This window comes from Urocampus carinirostris, chromosome 6, assembly GCF_059441175.1.
Source record: "Urocampus carinirostris isolate Australia breed hairy pipefish chromosome 6, RoL_Ucar_1.0, whole genome shotgun sequence".
NCBI classification, from domain to species: domain Eukaryota; kingdom Metazoa; phylum Chordata; class Actinopteri; order Syngnathiformes; family Syngnathidae; genus Urocampus; species Urocampus carinirostris.
The window spans coordinates 36,590,271-36,616,608 of record NC_142354.1 but is presented as its reverse complement, the minus strand read 5'-3'; the positions used below and the strand labels follow the sequence as shown (position 1 = coordinate 36,616,608).

Below are 26,338 nucleotides of genomic sequence, written 5' to 3'. Positions count from 1 at the left end.
TACAATAACAAAGAAAATAAAAGGGAAAAAAAATAGCAAAAAAACACACACAAAAGTTTTTGGACCATGGCCAACCCAATTGCCCAAACACCCAAACAAGTTAGGCGCCTCGGCACCTAAGTTGGTCATGCTTTCATCCCTCCAGATGAAAAGGGACACAAGAAAGCGGCCATGTCACTCGAGTCAGGGTGACACAACACACTCTTTTGTTCAACAGCAGGGCCCGACAGCTTTCACTGGTTTACCCCTGTCGCATCATACAGGTGCCCTGCCCATCCCTTAGAACGCGTCCAAACATCCCACTATCCTTTTACAACACCTCTCCACTCATTCCTATCACGAACAGGGATGGAAAGAACAGCTTTTGATAATGCAAAAACAAAGTTATTGTTTGCAGCCCTGAGACTCTTTGTGATTAAGGGCTATATAAATAAAAATGACTTGACTTGACTTAAAGGAAAAAACGTTCTTTTGAGTTGTATGAAATCATTTTAATTTGAGGCTTTAAATCATTCACGCACACCCAAAGTGGTACTTTTTCATTTTTCAAAAATTATTTTTTTTTTGCAGTTGTACAGCTTAATTTTAATGATAGTGTTAACTAGTGCTGCACGGCTAACCAAAATCATATCGATATCGCAATGTAACGTAGTGCGATAGTGTAACCGCAAACCACTCCGGGTTTTTCAAGGATTCACGGTTCCACTTTGTTAATTTAATTTAACCAACAAGAATTGTCACATATCGGGGTTTAACAACGCTGGCCAATCAGAAGCAGGTTTTAATAGCACCAACCAATAAAGACGAAGCAAAGTTTGCAAGATGTGTGTGCATGACTTTGATAGGCTGGTGTAAGCTGCCAGTCAGCCTAACAGTGCGTACACAAATGGCCACAGTTTTTTGATTTCGTTCGATCTCGTTACATTGTAAATAAATTCATTAATTAAATCAGATTTCGAAGGAAAGTCAGAAAAGCGCAAAGAAAAGCAGGTGCTGCCTTGATTTTTTTTATCATGTCCGGAAATTGACTGAGGCGGCATCAGATGGCTAAGCTAACAGCTAGGCTAACAACTTTTAAGCCACTACTGCCTAATTTAGCACAGAAAATGCACTTTTCTTTTCAAATCGAAAATTGGATCAAAATCCAATTTAGGTCTGAAACATCGCAATTAGTTTTTTTTTTTCATAATCGTGCAGCCCTAGTTCATAATTTCCTTTTTTCAAACGTTATTCAGTTGATTCAGGTTTACATTGTTTTGGTGTGGGTTATTTTAGGTGATAAAACTTTATCTTTTATAGTGTGCAAATGTTCTTCATTTTTTCAAAAGTTCATATTTCCTTTTTTCATATGTTATTTATGTTTAAGGTTGCCTTTGTTTAGTTATGAAATGTTATTTTGTGATATGTATTTATTTTGACGATCACCCCTATCGAGGGATATGACCAGGGTAGATAGAATTATTTTGAAAATTGTGTAGGCTGGACCACTATTTTAATGAGCTTGAAGTGCTATTTATTGCAATTCACAGGTAGGTAGGTACTGTTCTTACATCGATTGAGGAATCAAAAAGTAAAAAGTTGTTAACAGACTGTAACCCCAGCAAAGCTCCACAGAAGAGAACGCTGTTTTCTCAAGGTTAAGCATGTCAATATGATTGAGTACTGACAATAAAAGGGACTAGCACAGAAAATGCACTTTAAAAATAAATTGAGAGAAAATCGCATCTAAATCGCAATACTGGTCTGAAAAATCGCAATTATTTTGTTTTTCCTAAATCGTGCTGCCCTAGTGTTAACCACTAGATAGCACAAATTGCTTGAGCGCAGTGTTTTTTAAGCAGTGTGCCGTGAAACCTTGTCTAGTGTGCCGCAGGAAATTGTCCAATTTTCTATTTGTAAAATTGCATGACATCTGTGTTTTCTTGAAGTGATCAGCCAAGTAACTGTAACTGTCATTCATATCAGTAGGTGGCAGAAGATCGCTTTTGTGCAGCCCTTTGAATCTCTATGAGTAAGGACCATACCAATTATTGTATACTAATTGTCTGCTCATGAGGTAGTGCAATAAAATGTATATAGAAAAAAAACACTGAAAAAATAATGAATCAAAAATGTTACAATCATGCACATCATTTTGATGATTTAGAGAAATATTTTGTTATTTTCAAACAATCTAAAAATATCTTAGTACAACAATTGATAATACTTGCTCGTTTCGGGTATTATCTTTGTTTTTTTTTCTAGAAAAAAATAAGATAAACTTACAATAGAGCTCTAAAAGAAGAAGGAAAATAAAGTAAAATAAAAAATGACATCAAATAACTAACCAAAATGTATATCCTGTTTTCCCCTCGTCCACACTGACCAGAAATATTAAGAAAAATAATGTTGAATTAGGTAACGTAATGCTTAAAGCTTACATTAAAAAAATACCATCAAACTGACTGCAACTGATTTTGTGCCTCACCATGTATTAACAAAAATAACCTGCTTTGGCTTAAAACATAGATTCCAGTTTCCACAAATACATTAAGAAAATCGAATAAATGTAAACGCTAACATATAAGTTTTCAAGTCTCCATTACCGTGATACATAAATTAAGGTGGGCAGCACGGCGGCGCAGTGGTTAGCGCGTGTGCGGCACAGTTCTAAGGTCTTGGGAACCTCCTGTGTGGGTTCAAATCTAGCTACCGGACTTACTGTGCGGAGTTTATATGTTCTCCCCGTGCTTGCGTGGGTTTCCTACGGGCACTCCGGTTTCCTCCCACATTCCAAAGACATGCATTTCAGGTGGATTGGCTGGTCCAAATTGTCCCTAGGTGTGAATAAGCGGGCGAGTTTTCTGTCCCTGTGTGCCCTGCAATTGGTTGGCAACCAGTTCAGGGTGTCCCCTGCCCACTGACCGATGATTGCTGGGATGGGCTCCAGCCCCCCGGCGACCCTACTGAGGATAAGCGGTGCAGCTAATGAGATGAGATAAATTAAGGTGTCCCGAGGAGTTTCTCAATTTGTGTTCACCGAAAAAATAAATTTCCGCAATGTTTTGTAGTATAAGCATTTTAGTTGGTTATCGGACGCAATTGTTGTGACAAATGGCCACACCCAATGCTTTTAATTTTATTAATACTATTTTAAGGCATGTTCTGTGCCCTTGTGTTGTTTGTAGTTAGATGTTTTGTAAATGCCATGTTTGTTTTATATATTCAGAGCTGCCAAAGACTGAACATTTCTTTCAGAACGGATACAAATAATTTTTAAACCGTTTTCGTTGTAGCATGTAAGAGAGCCATTATGAAAATAGTTATTCGACAAAAAGAAACTGCACATCAAAACTGTTTTTACTGCAAATGTCCAGCAGATGAACCTAATGCACCATTAAATAACTATGAAGCAATCAAGATTATTAATCCAAAAACGAGACTTATTGATTTTTTTTCCCCCCATTTTTGTAAAGTTTCCTCAAAATACATATTTTGTAATTTAAAATAATCTTCTTATTAATATTATTTGATGGTACAGTAGTTATTGGTTAAAAAATACAACAAATGTTTGTACAGTACTTATATTTAGCACATAATAACATTTATCTGTAAAAGGGGATTGTTCTTTGGCTTCAGTGAATAGGATTTTTAATTGTATGATAATTGAAAAAAAAACAGATTTTGCCCATCACAGGTTATTTTTCGAACATAACTCCCACAAAAAAAGGGCGAACTTTATTTGCAGTATTTGTTAACACTATATAATTTGAGAGAAATAATTATATTAGGGTGATCTTCTGTTTCATTTATATTAAAAAAAGAAATACAGCATGCATTACTCACATTTTGCCCTTATCTTTAATCATATGTTTTACACCCCCCCCGTCCTAGCCTGTTGTAAAAGCTCTACAGGTGTGTGCATGCTTTTATACGTATCTACATTATATAGACACAAGGAGTACATGTGTGTCTCCACTGACCTCTTGCCTTCTCAGCAATGATTTTATAATAGCTTATTGAGACCCCAAGGTCGCACTCAACCCACTGTAGCTGCGACACACATTATGGGAAGCGCAACACAGATGCACACAAATGTTGTAAGTAATAGTGTCCATTTTCAGCACTTTCAGCACATCTTTCTTCCTGCGGCATTCACAAAGGCTCACACCTCAGCCCCAGCACACCCACCCCCTTTCTTTCTTTTAACACTCTGAAAAAAAACACAAAACTGAAAAACATACAAGCGTGCCCCTTGGCCGTCCTTGTCTTTGCATGCGTCCATTGTGTTTTCTGGGAGGGACACTTGTGATTGTGACCATCTTTTTGGTATTGGTAAATGGGGTATGGAGGGTTGGAAGGTTTTATTTTTTTCAAGGGGTTGAACGGGGGCAAATGAGGCATTGTGGGAAAGGGAATTGGCGTGTGGCCTTGGGCTTTTTAAAGTGCGGTACCCATGTCCCAATTGTTAACATCTGAACCCATTTTGAAATGATGAGAGACACCGCACATGAAGAAGAACAAATAAGAAAATGTGTGCTAAACTATCATCCAGTCTTTGCACTGCAACAAACATTTTTAAAGCTTATCACATCTTTTGGGTTAAATAAAGCAATTTGGTTATAAATAACCCAACTTTGTCCACCACTGGAACTACTTGGACCAAGCTTCTTGTGGGTTTTTCTGTTCTGTTTTCTTTTCATCAACAAACCCAAACTTAAGTTCATGAAAATGTATAATGTTGGATTAGACAAAAATACCCCTAAAAACTTTTCAAAATCTGCTAATATTGTTCCAAACTACTTGTTTAAAACAGTGTTTCTCAATCATTTCCAAGCCAAGCGTCACTTTTTTAGCAGAAAAATCTAGAAACCCACTATCTGTTCCCTAAAAATATTTTAAAACTAACTACAGAAATAATCTCATATCTTTTAAAGCTTAAATTATCATGTTGCCAAAATTGACAATTAAAAAATTGTAGTCATCGTAGCTTGGTGAGTAATCCAACTTACTCTTTTTTGGTTAATAATTTTGCTCCAATTTAGGATTTTACCATAGTTCTAACCAATTTAAGTTTTAGGTTGTTTATTTTGTTTTTCTAAAAAAATCTTTACACCCAATACATAGTAATGAAAGACTACCTTCCAGTAAAAATAAATTATATGCTATGTTCCATTTTTTCCCAAACAAAAAAAATGATTAAAATCATCAAAATGACTTGTACTTAATTTGACTCATTTCGTTATTTTCTTGCAGTGTAAACTTAATCAGTTTCACCAAACAAATAAGTTATTTCCCTCTTCTACCTCATGAGCAGATAGTTAGTATTTAATAAGAAAAAAATTGTAATCTGCTGCCACCTACTGTTCTAGATGAATGTTACAGGTAGTCGGTTAATCACTAGAAGAAAACAGATATTAAACAACGGCAAGCTTCTTTTGCAAAGATAAAACTGGGCAATTTCCTGCGGTACACACGTTCACTCCGCACTTGTTGAAAAACTACTCGTTTATGGCAAGCTAAAATATTGGCAGCTTTGTACAAAGTAAACCTCGAAAAATTGTTATTATCACTTTTTTTAGTATTTCTATATGATTCTCCTCAAAATCATGTAGGTTATTCAAAAAAGTGTAGACAATGGGTCTTTCTTGATAAAATTGTAGCCCCCAAAACAGATTGTTTTGGTTGAAATAACCCCAACAATTTGGGTGGTATTGTAAAATGCAAAAAAAAAAAAATATATCAAACAAAATTAATACCGTCCCCACACCGCAATGTTGGGTATTTATTTGTGGAAAAAAATAAAACACCCTAAAAGCTGAATTACACTCAAACTCAACAAACTCAATATCACAGCAAATATTGACTCAAACTCCAGTTAGGGTCAGAAAAAGTGGTTGAAGTCCAGGACAAAATTTCACAAATTTACACGACATAAATGCTTAATTCTTGTGGGAACGAATAATTTCCTTCATCATGTGTTTCCATTCACGTACACAAACACACACGGTGCAGCTGTAGGTTTCATCTCTGCTCTCATAAATTCCCCCATGTGTGAGGTAGTGATCCAGGAAACCTTTTGAAACAAAAAGAGAGCAAATTAGCTGCTGTAAAATGTGATTTGCACCCTGACTCACCAGTGAGTTTCCATGTGGAAAGTCTAGTTAAAAAAAAAAGAAAAGAGGGGAAAAAAAGCAGAAACTAGAACCCCTGCGTGAAATGTGGTATTAAAGCCAGTAAAACACGGACAGGCTTAAGGAGAGAGGATATTTTGGGAATCAAACAAGACTCTGACCAGACAGAATAAAACGGAAGCACTTTTTAAAAACCCTGAAATCTGATGTTTCTTGAAAGTTTTTTTTTTCCTTGCCTTTTGTCTGACAAGCACGTCTGCTAGGTGAAATCAAACTCTTCTCATGTCGACTTCTTGAGTTTTGTTAGAAGAAGTTGCAACGAAAACGGGAGCTGTCACGGGTGAATACCGTATTTTCCAGAATTTTAGTTGCACCCAAAAACCCCAATTTGGTCAGTACTGTGAATATGCGCCTTATAATCCAGGCGGACAAAATTGGAAATCTGTTACCATATTTGTGCAATTATTGATCAGTCGATAAATTTTATCCCTGACCACATTTGCATAAAAATGGTGGCGACTGGATCAAACCACATAGCAAGGGTAAGAAAATTGAATCCAAGGCCATTAGGGTCATGGATGGTTGTTAGCGATTTCTGAACATAGGATGCAAAGGGAATCTAACCCAAATCACGGCAGAGAGAGAGCCAGATCATGTCCACTAGACCTGTGGTCAGGACCATGAAGACCCAAATAGCCATTAAAGCAAAAATATATATTTTTTTTGAGAGAGAGAGGGAGAGCCACTCCATATATTTTAAGACAAATTCAACAAAACCGCCAAACATGCTCTCCAACACAAAAGCTAATTGTGATGTTTGATAATTTTATAAAATCAATGAAACAATAATAATGCAAGAGTTTGTGTCCCATATGAATATAAATATACATACATTTTGTTGAGTGTCATTTTGACCTTCATTTTTTTCTTAAATAAAGGCTGTGAGCAAAGTTACTTTGTAAAAAAGTCACAGAATACTGCAAACGAAGATATTAACATATTTACCTTCAGTGTCAGGCACTAGGCAAGGAGGATGTGTAAAGCTCCGCCTATTCCTACCGCTCACCCAATGAAATTGTTCTACCTGCTTTGCTCGAACTTTTGGGTGTATAAAGTTTGTTATGTCTTTCATCTTAAAATATTTTAACAATGAACATATAGTGTTTAATGAGCTTCCATTTAAATAATTATTTGGAAAATGTACTGCCAAAATGGGGTCTGTTGGTGTGACACCTTGACTGTAAACTGTTGTGAAAATTGAGCAGTCTCGGCATTGCACATGCAACAGTTGACTCGGCATGTAAGAGAACATTAAGTGATTGTGCAAGTTCTATTTTAGCTCTCTCATATGTACTCATGAAAATAACCAGAAATGGCTCGTAACCCCTGCACTAGACCATTGGTTTTCAACTGGTCTGACTTTAGCACCCACCATTCAGCTGCAACCCAAACAAGAAAACATTTCCACTTCTCAAATGTAGCCAATGAAAAGAATGTGCAGTTTAAAGCAAAGATACTAGATTGTTCGCCTTTTTTAAAGTGTGTACCCTAACATTGATAAATATTCAATTATGTATTTAGTAAAGATGAATATACTGGTTAAAAGCTAAAAATATAACACATATAAACCACATACTGTACCTTCCAGCAACGCTTTAGTGGCATACACTCATACACCTTTTTTTAATTTCACATTTCTTCTTCACTTTGAAAGTTGTTGCCATTGTTCTCTAGTTTTCCTTCCCCTGATCACTAAGGCTATTGGGACCCATTATTATCAGCAATACAATTAAATAAAACAACAAAATCACAATAAAATGATGGTGTCCGTCTCCAACGCACCAATTCACTGAACAGGAAGAAGAAAACGGCCAGGGTACTACCGCCACCTACTGTTAAAGACTGCAATCTCCTCTCGGTTTTTTCTTCTCCTCAGCATTTTTTGCCATTTTTTGCTACCAAAAACAGGTCCGCGACCCACCTTTGGGTCCCGACCCACTAGTTGAGAAACACCGCTCTAGATCACAAGGGACACAGTCAACACATGAAAATACATTAAGTCGAATGTCATTGTCTCACTATTTTAGTCACAGTACCAGATATATTAGAGATATGATAAAAATAAAGTTTCACTTTTCTCAGCTAAACTAAGCAGTGTTAACGACAATAGTTTTGAATATGACCAGTCTTTATTTATATCTTTCAGGGCGACCAAATTACTTCTCACTATGCCTTATTTTAATTAAGTTCAAAATGACCGAATTACTTCCCACATTTCAATTGTCTTTATTCAGTAATGCATCGTGTTCACTTCGTAAAGACAACACTGTATATTGGTGGTCCACAACCTTTTCTGTACCACAGACTACTCCACTGTCTGATATTCTCGTGGCCAGGCCCAATAAGAACATCAACAATTTGGTACAGTGACTGAAATAGTGTGCTAATTAGCTAAAACCCAATTCATTTTCATGTGTTGTCTATACCCATGATGCTTTACTGCAGGGGTCTCCATTGTGGTCCTCCTGGGCATCAGGGTTCCTCCTAAGGACAGCTGAGGGGCTTGCGGCACTGTTCTGAAAATACCTCACCAATGCTGGGTCATTGAGATTTTCTTGTAAAATAATTTTAGTCTTGCGGGGCTGTTAATAACAAAGTAACAATATAGTAATAACATGATAGGGTGTTATTCTATAATTGCAGATCAAACTAGTTGCTCTTTGCGCTAAATATTAACAAAAAATAGCCAACAGCTTTAAAAAGGTTGGAGACCTCCCTCGATTCCCCTTCCATCCAATGTTATAGATTTGTTATCAGTTATATATTCCGACGGGTCAATCAATTCACAAATTCTGTACTTTTTTATTTTTTTTCTGAAACCCTAGCACTTACTGTAGTTTTAATTTCATGTACCTTATAGTATGATGCGCCTTTTACATGAAAATAAATATCACAGAAGACCATTTCGGGGGAAGCGCTTTATAATCGGGTGTGCTTTATTGTGCGGAAAAATACAGTAATCGCTTGAGCTTTCGCCACTTCAAATGACGCCACGTTGAAGATTGAGAACTAAAGAAGCGATCTGTTGTTTTAATCACAACCTCACTTTACATCCGAGATCAGACGAATTTCGTCACGTCTGTCGTCCTGACGCCGAAAGGGGAAATTCCCCCCCTGCCCTCCAAAGAGATGACAAGAGAGGAGCAGCCAGACATAAAACACACATCCTTTCCTAGTGGATGCGATGCGCCAGGAAATCATGCATTCGCTTTTGGAAGATTCCAAAGGAGCTTTATTGAATAAACTGCTGAGCTCATTTGAAACGTTGCTAGAAAAAACAGCAGCATATCATCAGCCTCTCAAAAAATATTGAGTGAGTCGCTGCTCAGATGTCATAAACAAAGATGAAGAATGATTTTATGTTTTGAGGAGACTTATTTGGGGAAGTTAGCGTTTGGTTTGGGTTTAAGTCCATGTTCTGAATTCCAACAAGGGATAGGGTTTTAGGTATGGTTTAAAGCTCATATTCCGAACTCAGTGCAGGGCAGCTTAGTGCAAACTTTGTACTAAGAAGGCCGTGCACAAAAAAGGTTCATCTTTCAACTCCAATTGACCATTTACTTCAAAATCTAAAGTTTATCATGTGTGGTGCTGCGTTTGTTGCTAGACTCTATACTAGGGTTTGTAAACCTTTTTTAAAGCCGAGAGCTATTATTTTGTTACTGGATAGCAAGGGTTACCCATTATATATAAAAAAAGAAATGCTATTTTCTAATATGTTGTTACTATGTTATTACCAGGTTATTAGAGGTCAACATAGGCTTAAGTCAACTGATGAACTTTATCCCAATTAGAAATCAACTTTCCTTGAAAATCAAAATGACCCACGATATATTTTCATAAACTCTGCGGGCTACTCAGGTCATCTTAGGGGGCTATCTGGATACCCAGGGCACCCCTGGGAACTCCCGCTTTCTACAGTTATCGTATAATTTTACAAAGATGAGTAATGTAATTAAAGTATGCAAATAATAAATTGATCTTTTAGTAGACACTTAGAATAAGGAGAGAAGACGTTAATTAATCTTCAACTCACAAGGACAACAGGAAATAACTGCAAAAAACCATCAAGAAGCAAACATTCCAATCCGTTTTAAGGCTTCTCCGCTGAGACCTTTCTTTTTATCAAATCAACTCGGTTACAAAAAGCATATGCGCATTAATAATGTTCTAAACAGTACATAATAGTCAAAAAACGAAAAACAGTAAGAAAAAAGCAGTCGAAATGACGAACTACCATTTGGTCCTATGCAATGTGCTTTGCAAGTGTCCCACCTAAAATAACTGCATTATTTATTATACACAAGTAGAATAAACTTATCAGATATTTTCAAAATTGCAAATAGTTAACTTTTACTTTAGGATATTAAAAAAAGAAAATAATTTTATAACCATGGTTTCCAGCATATGCCGGAGACAATTAAAACATGTTCAGTAAGCAGCAAAAAGCCCAGGAGGCGTAGTTTGCATATGCCTAATTGAGCTGTGTTTCAAATTAAAGTTCTCATTCAGCAGTATTTCCCACCTTTTTTTGTGGTTATTTTAAATTGTTTTAAACCTAAATTCAGTTTCAAATCTCGTGCAGTATTGAAAGCTACGGTGTCAATATCTAGGTTTTGATAATTTAAAGAAAATCACATTTCATTGTAGGCTTCAAAGAAAGCTTTCAACGAATATTGAACATAATCATTTGGAATCAGGATTTGAGGCCTGACTGGGTTTTATGGATGAATTTTAGGTTTTTAGTAGATTAGATTTTAATCTAGTACTAGTACAGGTTTAAGGTGCATTTTAAAATTAGAGTTTCAAGCCTCTTAAAAAGGGTTTGCAATTCAATAAGGCCAGTGTTAGGTGTTGAAGAAAGGAAAGACTGATGAAATAAGGATCTTTTGTCATATACGTTCTTGATCAAAGACGTTTTAGAACAAGAAATATTACTGGACACATTTTTTAAAACTTAAGAGTTATTAGTAAGGTTTTGAATTTGAAATTATTGATTTTCCACTACTGTACTTGCCAATGGCAATAAATAAGTTGAAAAAGCTTTACAGAATTTGGAACTTTGCTACGCTCTGCCACCATCTCTTGGCTAATATTATCAATGCAACCTCAGTCCGCGCATACATGGTGTGCGTGCAAGTGCACGCATTTCTTAGACGCACTCGAATAAACTCTTCCTTTTTCTTATATCTTGGGGTTGGCATTTGGATTAAATCGGGCCTCCTCTTACTTTCACCATTTCCATGCTACACTAACTAATAAAAACCTGGAGTGATGAGCATGAGCACGCCCCCTCCGTCCCCCATGTCTCTAACCTACTGTGTTCTGCTCTGAAAGGCTCTGGTAAAATTAGGAAAGAAGAAGATAGTCGCAGTTGAGGGGTTCTTGAACTCAGTTCTTAATTGAGAATACATTTAACTTTCAACCTTTGAAGAACACATCAAACGAACCGCCCCACCTTTAGAAAAAAACAAGTCTAAGTAGATGAATCACAAATTAGACCCAAAGTTGACCATGTGACGTGAACGAGTAGGGTTGGAAACCTTTGGGAAAATGCATAAATGAAATTAATATCCAAGAACCTTTAAGGATCATGAATAGAGGAGAACCTTGGGAAGGCAACAAAGAAAGGCGTATCGGTTGTTTTACGCATGGTGGGGAACTATTCATCATTCGGCTCTGGGCCAACCAACTCGTGAATATTTGTATTTGAAAAATCCCTGCCGCAGCAAAGTTCTCGTGCTGTTTTATGCTTGCTAATCCCTCGCATTCTTTTCATTGTGGCAATCGCCACAGTTGCGGCACATCCATCATGAGCAGTGCCCAAAGTGAAAGGCCGAATTTCGCAAACACAGACATGCCCAATTTCTCGCCGCTCCGGTCTTTTTCCCGTCGGTAGACCCACCACTCGTTTTCCCAACCTTTTCCCCATCAACACGTCTTTTAAGGCTCTCCTTTCCATGTCTGTTTGATGGCAATTCCCCCACCAAGTGGCCCGGCCCGGACCTCCTAGAAATGGTTGGCTGGCACTGGGTTCGCTCACGCCTCACATTTCACTTGGAGCAGAACAGGAGAGAAAGAGAGCGAACGAGCATCAATCATGGCCGAAAGAAAACATGTCAAAGCCGCTTAGTCGCGATGACAAGTGGCTATGGCTTCATGTGGATGTAAGATATTCTGATAAGCCAAACATATGCTGCCTTGAAAAGATTGCTATGCTTTACACTCGCCGCATTGCACGCTGTTAGCGTAGTTTAATCCGAACATTAGTGTAGCTTGATTTTAGCGATGGGAGGCGGTGCGTTTCACACCTAGGCCTTCAGTGGTGCTACGTTTGAATCAACCCAACCCTCAATAACTATTTTCAGGCTGTAAAACATTTACTGCAGCTATATCATCATTATGAAATGAAATGAAATGAACTGCATTTATATAGCGCTTTTCAAGTCAAGACTTCCCAAAGCGCTTTACAGTGTGCTTCACATTTTCCCAATAGCGGCCGTGCAGCCATGTAAGGCGCTAACCTGCTTATTGAGGGCATTATGGGTTCAGTGTCTTACCCAAGGACACTTCGACATGTAACACGGACGAGCCGGGATTCGAACTGGGATCCCTTGATCCCAAGACGAGCGCTCTACCTCCTGAGCTACTGCCGCCCCGACCAAAAACAGGTCTGCGACCCACCTTTGGGTCCTGACCCACTAGTTGAGAAACACTGCTCTAGATCACAAGGGACACAGTCGACACATGAAAATACATTAAGTCGAATGTCATTGTCTCACTATTTTAGTCACAGTACCAGATATATTAGAGATATGATAAAAATAAAGTGATTAAATATCAGTATAAAATTTTGTTTCACTTTTCTCAGCTCCTGAGCCACTGCCGCCCCATTAATAACCTCATTTGGGAATATAGCTAACCACATATGTTTTACCCAAAAATATTTGTTTTTGCACAAAATCCATGCTCCTTTCTTTCTTTAAAATGATTCCTATTCCTCCGTCGTACAAATTATCTGTGCGTTACAGTTCCATCAAGAAGTTATTTTCTATTGCCATCAAAGCTAATGCTGAAATGGCTGAGGTTGACAGGTATGGTTAAACATTGTGGTTGAAACAAGATTTTAAAACCCAAGTATGGGTTTGAAGTTAGGACTTTGAGCCAAAATTGAAGCTTTGAATTTGGGTTTTGATTAAGAGGGTTTGAAATAGTGCGAACATTTTATAGTGGGGTCTAGGTGAGGTTAGTTGTTTGGAATTTGGGTAAAAAAATGACATCAGGGTTAAAAAGTCCGGGCCATTTTAAACCATTGTCATCAACCTTGGGTTAAGGTTTTGTGTTTAAAACTAAACATTGCAGTTTGTAGTAGGGGTGTAAAAAATTCAAGGCTAGAGCTATAATTTTAAAATATAGTGGAACCTCGGTTCTCGACCATAATCCGTTCCAGAACCCTGTTCGAGAACCGATTTGTTCGATCACTGAAATATTTTTTCTCATTAATAATAATGTAAATTGTTTTAATCTGTTCCAACACCCTGAATGTTTACCTTGAATGTTTAACGTAAACATAAAGCAAATCGGCTAATCGTACATTCGCGTTATTGTAATCTTATGAATAGGATTTCTTATGAAAGATTCCCCTAACATGAACGTGTAAAAATAAAAGAATCAGGTCGTTTACAAGTCATTTAGCACCCGGGTCTCCACAACAAGTGGTGAGCGGTTCATTGGAAAGGGGGCTCCGTTCCAACACCCTTAATGTTGGGCTTCGTTCCAAAACCCTGAATGTTTAACGTAAACTTAAAGCTAACCCAGCCTGATCGTACGTTCGCGTTATCGTAATCTTATGAATAGGATTTCTTACCTTTGTGGTGGTCAGCAGAAGGCGCTCGCACACCTCCTTCATATTTGGCTATAATTTCTTTCTTAAATGCAATAGTTGTACGCACTACTTTTCTTTTTTCACCTGTAGCAACTTTGCTGCTTGCACTGACTTTCTTCGGAAGCATAATAAGGGGCTAACACACCCGTACGCCGCTCAGCATCGCACCCTAGCGTACGCACTCACGCATTACCGGAGTTCGAACGCCGATGTTTTTGACCGAACAGCGAAGCAAGAATTCCTCGAAATTTTTGGTTTGACAGATTTGTCCGAACTGAGAGGCGTTCGAAAACCGAGGTTCCACTGTAGTTTGGAGTACGAGTTGAGTTTTGAGATGTTTTGGTATCGGGTTTTAAATTGGCAATTGGCAGTTTGGGGTTCTCAAAAGTTTCAATCAAGCAGGTTTCAAGTTTGTTTTTTAGAACTTTCGTTTTAAGAGGCCAATGTTAAGGAATAAAACAATAATATAAAAAAGCTTCGCCCAAATATTGATTTTTTTTTTTTTTGTATCTCCGACATGACAGTCATCCATAGCTGCATCATTTTACAGGTGTAGCGCACAGATGCTCCAACAGACGTTCTGCCGTGTGTTCTCTGTTGTGGTAAATGTGTAAGGGAGGCTAATAAAAGGCAGAAAGAGAACCATTGCAGATGCAAAGGACAGTGAATTATTCAGGCAAACAGCATGTCGCGCTGAAAGTCGCCTCACAGGCGAGCCTCCGCTTCTGTGTTGTGACGACTCAGACACTTCAAAAGCGCCCACAAGATCAGATCAATCACGATTTCTCGTTAAATATTAAAGTAGATATCTTTATATAGCTCCCTGTGTTGATGCAAAGAGCCTCACTGTGTTTTTACCCGGGAGTATGAATTTAAGACTGGCATTGTGTTTGTAAACAAGGATAGATGGTTGAGGATATGAAATACATTTTACAAGCAATACATTTAAAATTTGAGTTTTGAGTTGTATTATTTGGTTAGGTAAGAGTTTCGAGCTGGGCTTCTTTCATCAAGTAAATGTTTGAAATAAGTCAGTGAAGCCAGACTTTGTTTTTAACGGAAGACCGGGTTTTGAAGTATGGTTTGAGTAAATATGTTTACATATACCTGTACATATGTCATGGTCGCCTTGGCGACCGGTCTGCCCCGCCCCCTGGGCACCAGCTGAAGCAGTTCAACTAATCGCGTGTCTGCTATTTAAGGCTGGATTGTGGGCTTTGCGGGTGCTGGCTCATTATATACACATTGTCCGTTCTGTTATGCCTTGTCCTGTTTTGTTGAGTTGGAAGAAGCCTGTGCTTGCACGTTTTGTTAAAACCTGTTTGTTCTGTCTTGTCCCTGAGTTATGGACAACTTTTATTTTGGTAAATAAAAGTTTTGGATCGTCACGCAATTGAGTTCTCCCTTCCTGCCTCCGTTCTGGTCCGGTCACCCCTTCGACTCCACTTCGTGACAACATATGGATATGTATGTCATTGCAGAGTTTGGGAAAGGTTTTGATTCAGAGAGCCATGAAAGCAAAATGTGTATTTATTTATTTGTAAAATGTATTTGTTTAGAGCCTTACCATATATTGTAAGACAAAATTGAACAAAAACCGCTCCCCAGACAAAATGTTATTCTTTTGCACATTTGATTTCGTAATGTGACATTTGAATGATAAATGATAAAATCTATGAAATGATAAAAATGCCAAAGTCTTTGTCCCATATAAAAAAAACATCACATGGTTCACAAATCCTACCTAGGTTGTAGGGGTGCCACTTCCTGTGGTGGTTCTTGGGCAAGTAAAGTCTTCTCAAGTACAGACTGTTTCAAGGTTATGCAATATACTAATAACCAATATGTCTTAGGGTTGGGCAGCACAGCAGCGCGGTGGTTAGCGCGTGTGCGGCACAGTTCCGAGGTCATGAGATCGAACCTTCCTGCGTGGAGTTTGCATGTTCTCCCCGTGCTTGTGTGGGTTTACTCCGGGCACTCCGGTTTTCTCCCACATTCCAAAAACATGCATGTCAGGTTAATTGTCCCTTGGTGCGAATGAGCGAGTGACTTGTTTGTCTCTGTGTGCCCTGCGACTGGCTGGCAACCAGTTTAGGGTGTCGGCTGCCCACTGCCCGGGGACAGCTGGGATGGGCTCCAGCACCCCCGCGACCCTACTGAAGATATGTGGTGACGATAATGGATGGATGGATGGATGTCGTAGGGGCCATACAATCAATTTGCGACGGGAATATATGGTTATGGATGCATATATTGTTTGTTAGAATGTAGTGTGGTCTGGACGGAATTAGACCCTGGGTCAAAATTGACCCACTAACGACGGTTAGTGGTGCCAATTGCTAATACAACATGTAGGTCAAAATGGTACATACATAATGCAAAAAACACGAGGGAAAATGTTCATATTTCATCCATTATGATTCAATTGTGACATTACCTGTTTGTGTTTATAGACACGTTGATTCTGATGTCACATACAGTAGCTCCAATTATACCACTCCAAATTTGTCTCCCTTCCACAGTTATTTAATATCGTTGAGGCTCATTTTGACAGTCATTTATATTCTAAATATTGGTTTCCAAAAATGTGCAGGCAGAGTTCTTTTGTATAAATGTCAGAAAATACTGCAAATGAAAAGGATACGGGTGTATTTAGGGGAGTGCGCTATGTGTGCAGAGATCCGCCCACCACTGTCGCTTACCTTATCATATTGCTCTGAGTGCTTGGCTGGCGTTTTGGGGTGTTTACAGTTTGTACAATTGTGTGGGTTTTCATCATAAAGTTTCTTGACAGAGAACATTGATTGTTTAATGAATTTTCCTCAAATGATTCTTTAGAAACCTACAGTCAAAACAGGGTCTGTAGGTGTAACACCGGGAATGTTAACTGAAGTTAAAACTTTTCCCTATACGGAACAAATCGCTCTCTGTGATGGTTCAGATTTGCATACATTGAAATTCGAAGGTCACATAGAAAGTTACTACGTTCCTTATTTTCTCCCCAACCCAGATGTACTCATGAAAAGAGAAATATCTGGCTTGCGAGCCATTAACTCCAGACCTCTGTGTTATTGTAATGTTGATCGTTTCAATGGTTTACCCCTTGTGTGTTCCAGCATGTCCATCGGGATTTTTCAAGCCGACCCAGGGCGACGAGCCTTGCAAGCAGTGTCCCATCAACAGCCGCACAACTAGCGAAGGCGCCATAAACTGCATCTGCAGAAGCAGCTACTACCGCACCGACTCGGATCCTTTACAGATGCCCTGCACGAGTATGTATAATACAGTTTCGCCACTATTGCACCGATCTACTGTAGCACTAATGCAGATTATTGGGGAAATTAAAATCTGCTGGTTATGATAGTGTGTTTACCTATGGTCTATTATACTGTATACTGTTGATTACATACTCCAACTTCCTTGCATTTGGGATAGTGTAACACCAGTTGAAATTAGCCTATGTTTGTAGAATGCTTCAAGAACATTAAAACTGTATCAGACTGAGCGCAATAATTCAGGACCCGATGTGATATAGTTTCGCCCTAGCTTAAAAAGACAGTGTGTATTATTTGACCACTCGACGTTGCAGTGTTGCTTCGCGCAACTGAAAAAAAATTACCAAAAAGCACAAGGAACAATACAAGTTATAGAAACTCAGACCAAACTGCACCATTTTTCTTTCCATTTTTGACCCAGGCTTTCCCCAAAAGATTTTTGTACCTGTAGTAGCAGGGTGGCCAACAAATATGTCAGGTCGCTCTAGATGAGGTCCATGTTAAGTAAAAAAAGCAAAATACTCAACCCAAGTGTACTAATGTAAGATATTACATTTTTGTCTGCAAAAAATTGTGTTAATTTATGATTTTTATTTTACAATGCATTAGAAGATATTATATTGATTAAAAAATACAGAAAGCAAATTATGTGATATTTGCAATATCAGATTATTATGCTCATTTTCTTCCCTATTTTGCAGGGAATGTTCTTAAAATAGAGGTAAACAGGAAAAACTATACTCAAACTAAATGACAGTATTTGCTAATGTCTCAAGTTTCTAATTGTCACGTTTTAATAGCATTATTGTTTTTATTCCTTGAGCACAGCAAAAAATAAAAAAACTTCAAACATTAATTAACAATGTCAACTTATTTGCACAAAAACAGCTGTAAAATACAATTATATAAGACATAACCATGTGCCTAAAGGGACCAGGCTGAAGTAGAGGCCTTTACCTGCCTACCCTTATTCTTTCTTTTTTCTTTCGGAAAAAAGATATTCAAAACAAAAACCAAAAAAGCTAGCCCCACACCATAAAAGTGACATCATGAAAAAGAAGTGGAATTAAAATTAAAACATATATATTAGAATAAGACAATTTGAGAAATAATGATAATGATCTGCCATCGGATATAAAGGAGTGTCTTTTTTCAAGGTCGAATATAATAACTGAACAAAAGTTTAATTTCCAGTTAAATTAATGTACCCAGTGAAATAAATGACATTCCAATCCATTCACTTCAGTGCTCTGAAAAGAACTGCATTAATATTATAATATTAAAATGTCCTGGTGTTAAAGGGCTGCTATAAGATTGGATTTAACTGCTTGGAGTGGTTGAGAGCTGTTAGTACTCAATTTGACCGCCAGAGAGCGTGACAGACCCCACAATAGGAGATCACACGAAAGCAATTTGTTGGTATTCTTTGAAGGTGCCATGTCATGAAACCTCAATAAAGACACTCATTATAGTTCAGAGCCAATAAGTCGGATTGTGCTCCGAATGCGGAAGTGGATCTTGTGGCGAGCGATGGATGAGTTGGGGACGGAAAAAACGGGTCAGTAGCCGGGACAGGAGAGCAAAAACGTGGTCAGAGTCGTAAGCGAGTCGTAAGCCAGAATAGGAGAGAAGATGTGGTTGGGGACAAAAAGAGGTCGAAAGCCGGGACGGGAGAGTAGACGTGGTCAGGATCAAAAATGTGTCGAAGCCAGGGAACAGACGGGAGCAAAAAACGGGACAGGTAGGAGTCAGGGTCGAAAAAGGCTTGCTTCGTGTTAACTGAGGTTCGCAGACGGACTGACAAAAGGAGACAGACAGGACTGGATATAATTACTGATCGGGAGCTAATCAGGACCCGCGGCAGTTGGCGCCAACGGAGCGAGCACAGCTGAGTCACATCAGTAATCATGGCAGGAAGATGCATGTTCAGAACTTAAGGCATCATTTTGCCAAAGTAAATTTTTTTCAACTGGCTCAAAAGTGATTTCCAGGCAAGGTGTATTTTATGTTCTATTACATTCCCAAAAAATGAGATACATGCAACATAATAAGGTATTAGGTATCAAATGCATTAAAAATAATGAAAACAAATATATACGCAAATGGCTTGAAATGAATGTGAATTGACTGCACTCTAACCCAATTGAAGTGTTGAACATGTTTTGCAAAGCCGCTCTCAAAGCAAGGCTGTCTAGTGTGTTGAGTGGATCTTGCTCATCTTCCAAAGAAACACACAAGGACAAGCCCACCTCTCCTCTACATCGCACGACCCCAATCAGCGTTTGCCGGACGAGGCCACATCGTATTGAGATGGGGGCCCGCCGCTGCTCTTGTCTTGCCAATGAAGCCGCTCCAAATTTGAATGTGAATTCGGAGCCAAGAGGAAGGACGGCATAGATGATGGCTGAGGTCAATCCTTGGAAGGGGGATCGTTCCGATTAAAACAAAGGCGAGCTGTGACGAGCAAAAAAAAAAAAAAAAAAAAAACATCCCCTTCCACATCTCAGTGGCTTTGTTTCGTTCGTTCTGTGTGCCATTAAAAGGAAGACAGCCCCCACCCTTTTTTTTCCACAAAAAGGGTATTTGAATAAATCGCGTTGTGGGAATCAGGCAGCTGTTGTGAAGCGAGAAGAACAGCGACGTCACGTCACCTGCAGTTTTGGGCAGCATGACCCCCCTAAAAAATGATAATATGGGCCCCACCACATCAAACCCAAAGTACTTTGTCTGTGATGGGAAGTAACCAAGTGCAAATGTTTTGTTCCACGGACAGCCTGAGGAGATCATTTCTTCCTCATGCCATGAGGCTCTTTAACTCCACCGGGGGAGTAAAAGCCCACATTGAACCACAGCCCCACATTGCATATTACCATATTTTTATTACAGTGTGTATTTTATGTAGCACTATATAAATACTCTATATCAACACGTTACATTGGGTATTTATGGATTATATTCCTTTTACTTTTTTCAACGCAAGGATACTGCTGGAAGTGTGAATTTCCCTAAGGGGATGAATAAAGTATCTATCTATCTATCTATCTATCTATCTATCTATCTATCTATCGCTTTCTCTCTTTATATTTCTATCTATCTATCTATCTATCTATCTATCTATCTATCTATCTATCTATCTATCTATCTATCTATCTATCTATCTATCTATCTATCTATCTATCTATCTATCTATCTATCTATCTATCTATCTAAACAAGATGTCATGCGACTATTAAAAGATGGCTGACTTAATTATCGTATTTTCCGGATTTCAAACCGTACCCAAAAACCCAAATTTGGCCAAAATATTGAGCATGCCTCTTATAATCCACTGCGTCGTATATACAAACAATTTGTGGAATCATCAATTATTCAATATTTATTGCTGACCACATTTACATGAAAATGGTGGCAACGGGGTAGGAATGCCACATTCCAATCATCAGACCACAGGGACATTGATTACATTGGAAAAGGCAACAGTTCTTATCTCATTATCACCAGGGTTAGGTAGGGTTACTATAACTTGATTACTTTCAATTACTTTTGGATTACTCCAATACCAAATATGCTAAAAAAAGACAAAAGAAACTAAATATGAATCAAATTACTAAATTTTGTGCAGGCTTGGGGAGTAACGGAACACATGGAACAGCAAAAATGATGTTGGCAAGCTGTTTGGATTTATTTTCATTTTGTTTCTGTCGCATTTATGTTAGTTTTGCCGGAGATCAAAGAGATCAAAGCCAGGAGAGAAAGCTTACCACATGTTGTGAGTCATAATTGTATTCTTATTTAGTTTATTTTGTCTTTGATTAGCATATTTGGTATTGGAGTTATCCAAAAGTAATTGAAAGTAATCAAGTGAAAGTAACCTTACCCAACCCTGATTATCACACTAGTTTTAGTCACACAGTTTGAGAAAGTGAATAAAAATCGATATCATATTTTCATTTTCTTAGCTCAGACTAAGCATAGTAAGAAACAAACGTTGAGTATGTGCAGCCATGTGTTAATTTACAGATTTCAGGACATCCACATTACTTTCCACAATTCCTTTTTCTTAATGTAGTTCAAAATCTTGGGGCTTTATAAAGACTTTGCGAGTCGGTGATCCATTACTGTATTTCAATTGTCCCCAATCATTTTTGTTTTTGCGAGTATGATCAGTGATAAATTTCAATTGATCAATCAATGCACACATATGATACGTATTTGTTTTTATTGCCTACTATAGTTTTAATTATTTGAGCCTTAAAGTCATAGTCCAATATTATAAAAGCACAAATTTGGGGGGTGCGCCTTCTTGTCCTGTGCACTTCATGGAGAGAACAATATGGTAATATACTGTATTCTACAGCAATATCACAATGTAATAGAAAATAGTTTTTATATCACAAAGAAGAAGTCAGTCAATACTGATGTTGACCCATCATAAAACAAAATTTAAAAAAATAGTAAAATAGGGGTAAAGTAATATTTCACATGCTTAAGTAAAGTCAAGAACCGGAACCGACGGAGAACCCAAATGCGTGACATTTCTCACACAAGCTCTTATTTTACAGGAAATGGGGCAGTCATGCACATTAAACACAAAACGCCAGTGATTCGGCAATTGCTGGGCAAAAGAAGAAAGACAGAAGTCTGGCGTGGAACAACAGAAATCAAGAGACCAACGAGATTGATACCAGTTACTCGGGCAGATATCGGACAGATGGAGCGATACCGGACAGGGCGGGACCGACAGGATTGATATTAAAACTGGATATCGAAATTAAACAGGGCAAACTAGACGGGAACGAAATTGGAGATCGATATTGAACAGGAAAAAATAGACTGGAACAATACCGGACAGGAAACACAGGCAGGGAACCGGACAAAGTCAAAACTCCCGTCTTTTACCATTCAATATAACTACAATGATAATATTGATTATAAAAATAATAACTGTTTTTTTTTTCATTATATTTAGATATAAAACCAATTTGAAAATATAATTATAACATTTGCAAGCTTTTTCTTGTAGTATGTGTACTTTTTATCATGTATACAAAATTGTATTCATATATATTACCATATTTTTCACAGTATAAATCGCACCAGATTATAAGGCGCAGTCCCAAACATTACTCTTTTCTTATATATTTTTCATTCACAAGGTGCACTGGACTATGAGGCGCATGGAATTGAGACTACAGTACGAGCTAACATGCAACCATTGGGTTCCTTATACACAGAATATAATCGTGCGATGATTATTAAGCCAATATGTTTCATTGATTAAAATCAGCGAAATATTGTTTGCAACGGCAATCATACCTGGATCCCGGTGGTGAAGGTGCGCGAAACTTTACCATTAGACCACCAGTGGTACAAGTGACATATGAAAAGGCACTATATCTTATCTCATTATCACACTATTTGCACAGTGCCAGGAACACCGAATTGCAAAGCCATGATTATCAATTGATGAATTATTGCTCAAATACGGAAATATACTGTAAAACTTGTAGTAACGCACATCTATGATTACTGTATGCATTTCCAATCTATTTTGTTTTCTTTTGGCAACACACAATTAGCATGTCATGTTGCACTTTATGGCCAATTTAGGGTTTTTAGGTGCAATCTGAGATTACCCCAATCTATGATGCACTGAACCTGCTAGTATGAAGGGCGAAGTAGCAAGAGATTACAGTATTTTAGTATGTGCCAATAGAAATGGTGACTTTCACCCTGAGCTGGTGATGACATTATACGAGAAAAACAAGGCAGAGATTGATATAAGATAATTCAACTTTGATTGATGTAAATATAATTGCTTAATTTTGGCCTCGAGGAAGTAGTGCTGAAGGAGTAATCCAGAAAGGGAGTGGGGGGGGGGGGGGGGGGTGGCTTTCCTTCTGAGCAAGAGGTGTGCCAATTAGCACCACTTTAATGAAAATAAATGAGAAATAATCGAATCAGCTCTATGGTGGGAGTCTAAATTGTTTACTTCATTAGACCTCGTCCACAGTTTGCTGCACATGGCTGAAAACCACAAACACAATAGTTTGGCCTGCCAATCAACGAGTGGGTGGACCCCCAAAACAGGCTGGCGTTTGCTCACTTTTCTTGATGCTGCTCCACGGGAGAAGCGCTTCAATGCGGGCACCGGCTCGGAAAATCGGATCCAGTGAATGGGAATTCTGATGGAGGATGAAAGTTCAGACCCTGGAGAGACGCGAGATCGATCCAGTCAGTGCACTCTTGTTAGTTGTCTTTTTTCCTTTTTGTTTTTTTTCCTAAAAGACCTTGATTTCTTTATGAACTGCATCCACGCTTCACTTCAAGCAGAACAGGAAGGTCTGATTATCTAGACCTAGGAAAATCATGGCTGTTTTTTTCAGCATCTGAATGGAAAACCCTGAAGTCTTCCTGTATATCAGGGGTCCTCAACCTTTTCTGTACTAACGACAGTATTATGTCTGACAATATGTTTATAGTTTGCCCTGAGGGAGGCAAAAAAACTTTTTTTGTATTTTTTTTCTGGAATTATCAAAACAATAATAATCACAATGATAAAATTAATAATGATAATAATAATGATAGCACGGCGGCGCAGTGGTTAGCGCGTGTGCGGCACAGTTCTAAGGTCTTGGGAACCTCCTGTGTGGGTTCAAATCCAGCTACCGGACTTACTGTGCGGAGTTTGTATGTTCTCCCCGTGCTTGCGTGGTTTTCCTCCGGGCACTCCGGTTTCCTCCCACATTCCAAAGACATGCATTTCAGGTGGATTGGCCGGTCCAAATTGTCCCTAGGTGTGAATGAGCGAGCGAGTTGTCTGTCCCTGTGTGCCCTGCGATTGGCTGGCAACCAGTTCAGGGTGTCCCCTGCCCACTGCCCGATGATTGCTGGGATGGGCTCCAGCACCCCCGCGACCCTACTGAGGATAAGCGGTGCAGCTGATGAGATGAGATGAATAATAATGATAATAATAATAATGATAATGATAATAATGATAACGAGCGTAAATTTGCTGTGTAATCATGTAACATTTGATAAGCCTCATAAAATCGCACCAAAATCCCATTCATTTATTCGTTTTTCGAACCGCATATCTTCACTACAGTGGGCCGGGTTGGAGTGCGGGAGCCCATCCAGCTGTTTTTTTTTGTAATGTGGGAGCAAACCAGAGTCAGAGGGAGAACATAAGTCAATGTGCCAACCAAAACACACTCTGAAGCACAGCAACAGCTAGTATTTTAGCGTCTCCTTACATTGAAAATAAATAAATTAATGTAATCAAACTCTGAAGAAAGTTAGAAGCAAACAAAGAAATGGCGATCACCAGCGGATGCTCCATTGAATGTTATCGGGTCCGGGGAGAGACTGAGGTGGAGGGAGAGAAGGCACGAGGGGCGCCGCATGTCCGGCTTACTGCGTTTAGGCTACAGAACAACTCTTACAAGCTACCCCTGAAGAGCCTGTATCTCACCAATGCCAGCTCCATTACCCATGTAATTGACCTGGAGCTACAACTCGTGGTAAGCAGCTACCTTTGGGAGAGTTGTATTTTAACCATCACGTAACCTGGCTCACTTCGAGGGTCCCCAATGCTAGTGTACAGCTAGCTAGCCGCTAATTAAATTGCTTTTTTACACTAAAAAGGAAAGCCCTCCAGTTTTGTTGCAATTTTTTACAATGGAAATAAAGACCATTCATTCAACTGCAATTATTTATGAGATTTTATTTGTAGATCCATAGTTGTTATTTTCTTACACTCGTCTACTCTGTAAGTAAGGACGTCATCTTGAGGTGAGTTTGACCCTTTTTGAAGGGGCGGCGCTAGTTCTGCGTCTTTTACCGTAAATTCCGGACTATAAGCCGCTACTTTTTCCAAAACTTTCAACCCTGCGGCTTATTCAGTGATGGGGCCAATTTATGTAATTTTTCTAACAGCCGCCAGCGGCGCTCGAGTACAAAAGGTAAGATTTAGACTGCATCTTCTTAGCTTGTGCACAAATTAAATTAGCGTACACATATCCTCATCATGCAAATTGCAAAAAGAAAGATGAGGCAACTTTCGATCCAAACGCAATTGAGCAGTCCGATATAGAAGGATACAGAGCTACCGCACGCAAACTTTACTTTGCGAGCGTGATGTTAGCATTTGTTTGAATAAGGGAGCGTGGGACGACGTCTATACGACAAAGTCTCTTTCCCATACTAAAGGAAGACGACTTTGATGGCGTCAGTTATAAGGAGGAAGATGAGGACGGTTTACCGTGCTTGCTGCAAGAACGATATGTTATCTAAACAGAGCTGTTTACTGTGTTGCGAGCGTGTTGCTACTAGCGTTTTGCTACCCTTCACAGGCTCGGTTTGGGATAAAAGTTATAATATTATTATTAAAGCTTTGAAAACTCTCTCGGTGTACCGTCTTTCTTTGTAAATATGTGTAACCATGTATAATATGTAATTGCAACTGTATATTTTTGTAATGTATTTATTTTAGAAACTTATTCTGATATGTTTTGTACGAGCAAATGAGAAAGAAGGGGCGGGGCAAACGCGGGCTGACGGGAAGTGGAGTAAAGGTGAGACGTGTTTGTGGACGCGGCCGACAATAGTGGATATATATTTTTCCCACCCTTACCTTTGGAAATATACACTTTTTTTCCTTGGACTACTTTCAACGGGCACTCGGACACTGCAGGTCTGCATTAAATCTTAAGTACCGGTATCATTTTCAGTTCATTTTGCCGGCTGTGTTTATTAGACTGTATCGGGTATGGGTTAATTCCGTGTTTGTACTGCGTTTTTTCAATGTGGGCGCATGCGGCTAATATACAGGTGCGGCTTGTGTATGTATGAAATTGGTTTTCCTCCCGAAATGTGGTGGGTGCGGCTTATAATCAGGTACGCTCTATAGTCCGGAATTTACGGTACATTTCGCCGGGGTTTCCAGTTCACATTACCATGATAGTCGGGGGATTATTGTACATTTTATACTTCATACTAACAAT

General features: G+C 38.7%; 1 protein-coding gene across 4 annotated transcripts in view; it reads left to right on the top strand.

Annotated features, from left to right (window-relative positions):
- The window catches only part of ephb2b (eph receptor B2b), a 243,835-nt gene that overhangs the window by 143,250 nt on the left and 74,247 nt on the right, over positions 1-26,338 (top strand). For all 4 annotated transcript variants that reach the window (XM_088338893.1, XM_088338891.1, XM_088338892.1 and 1 more), the window contains exon 4: positions 17,175-17,330. In XM_088338893.1, the coding sequence (XP_088195019.1) occupies positions 17,175-17,330 (156 nt within the window). The remainder of the gene's footprint in view (positions 1-17,174; positions 17,331-26,338) is intronic.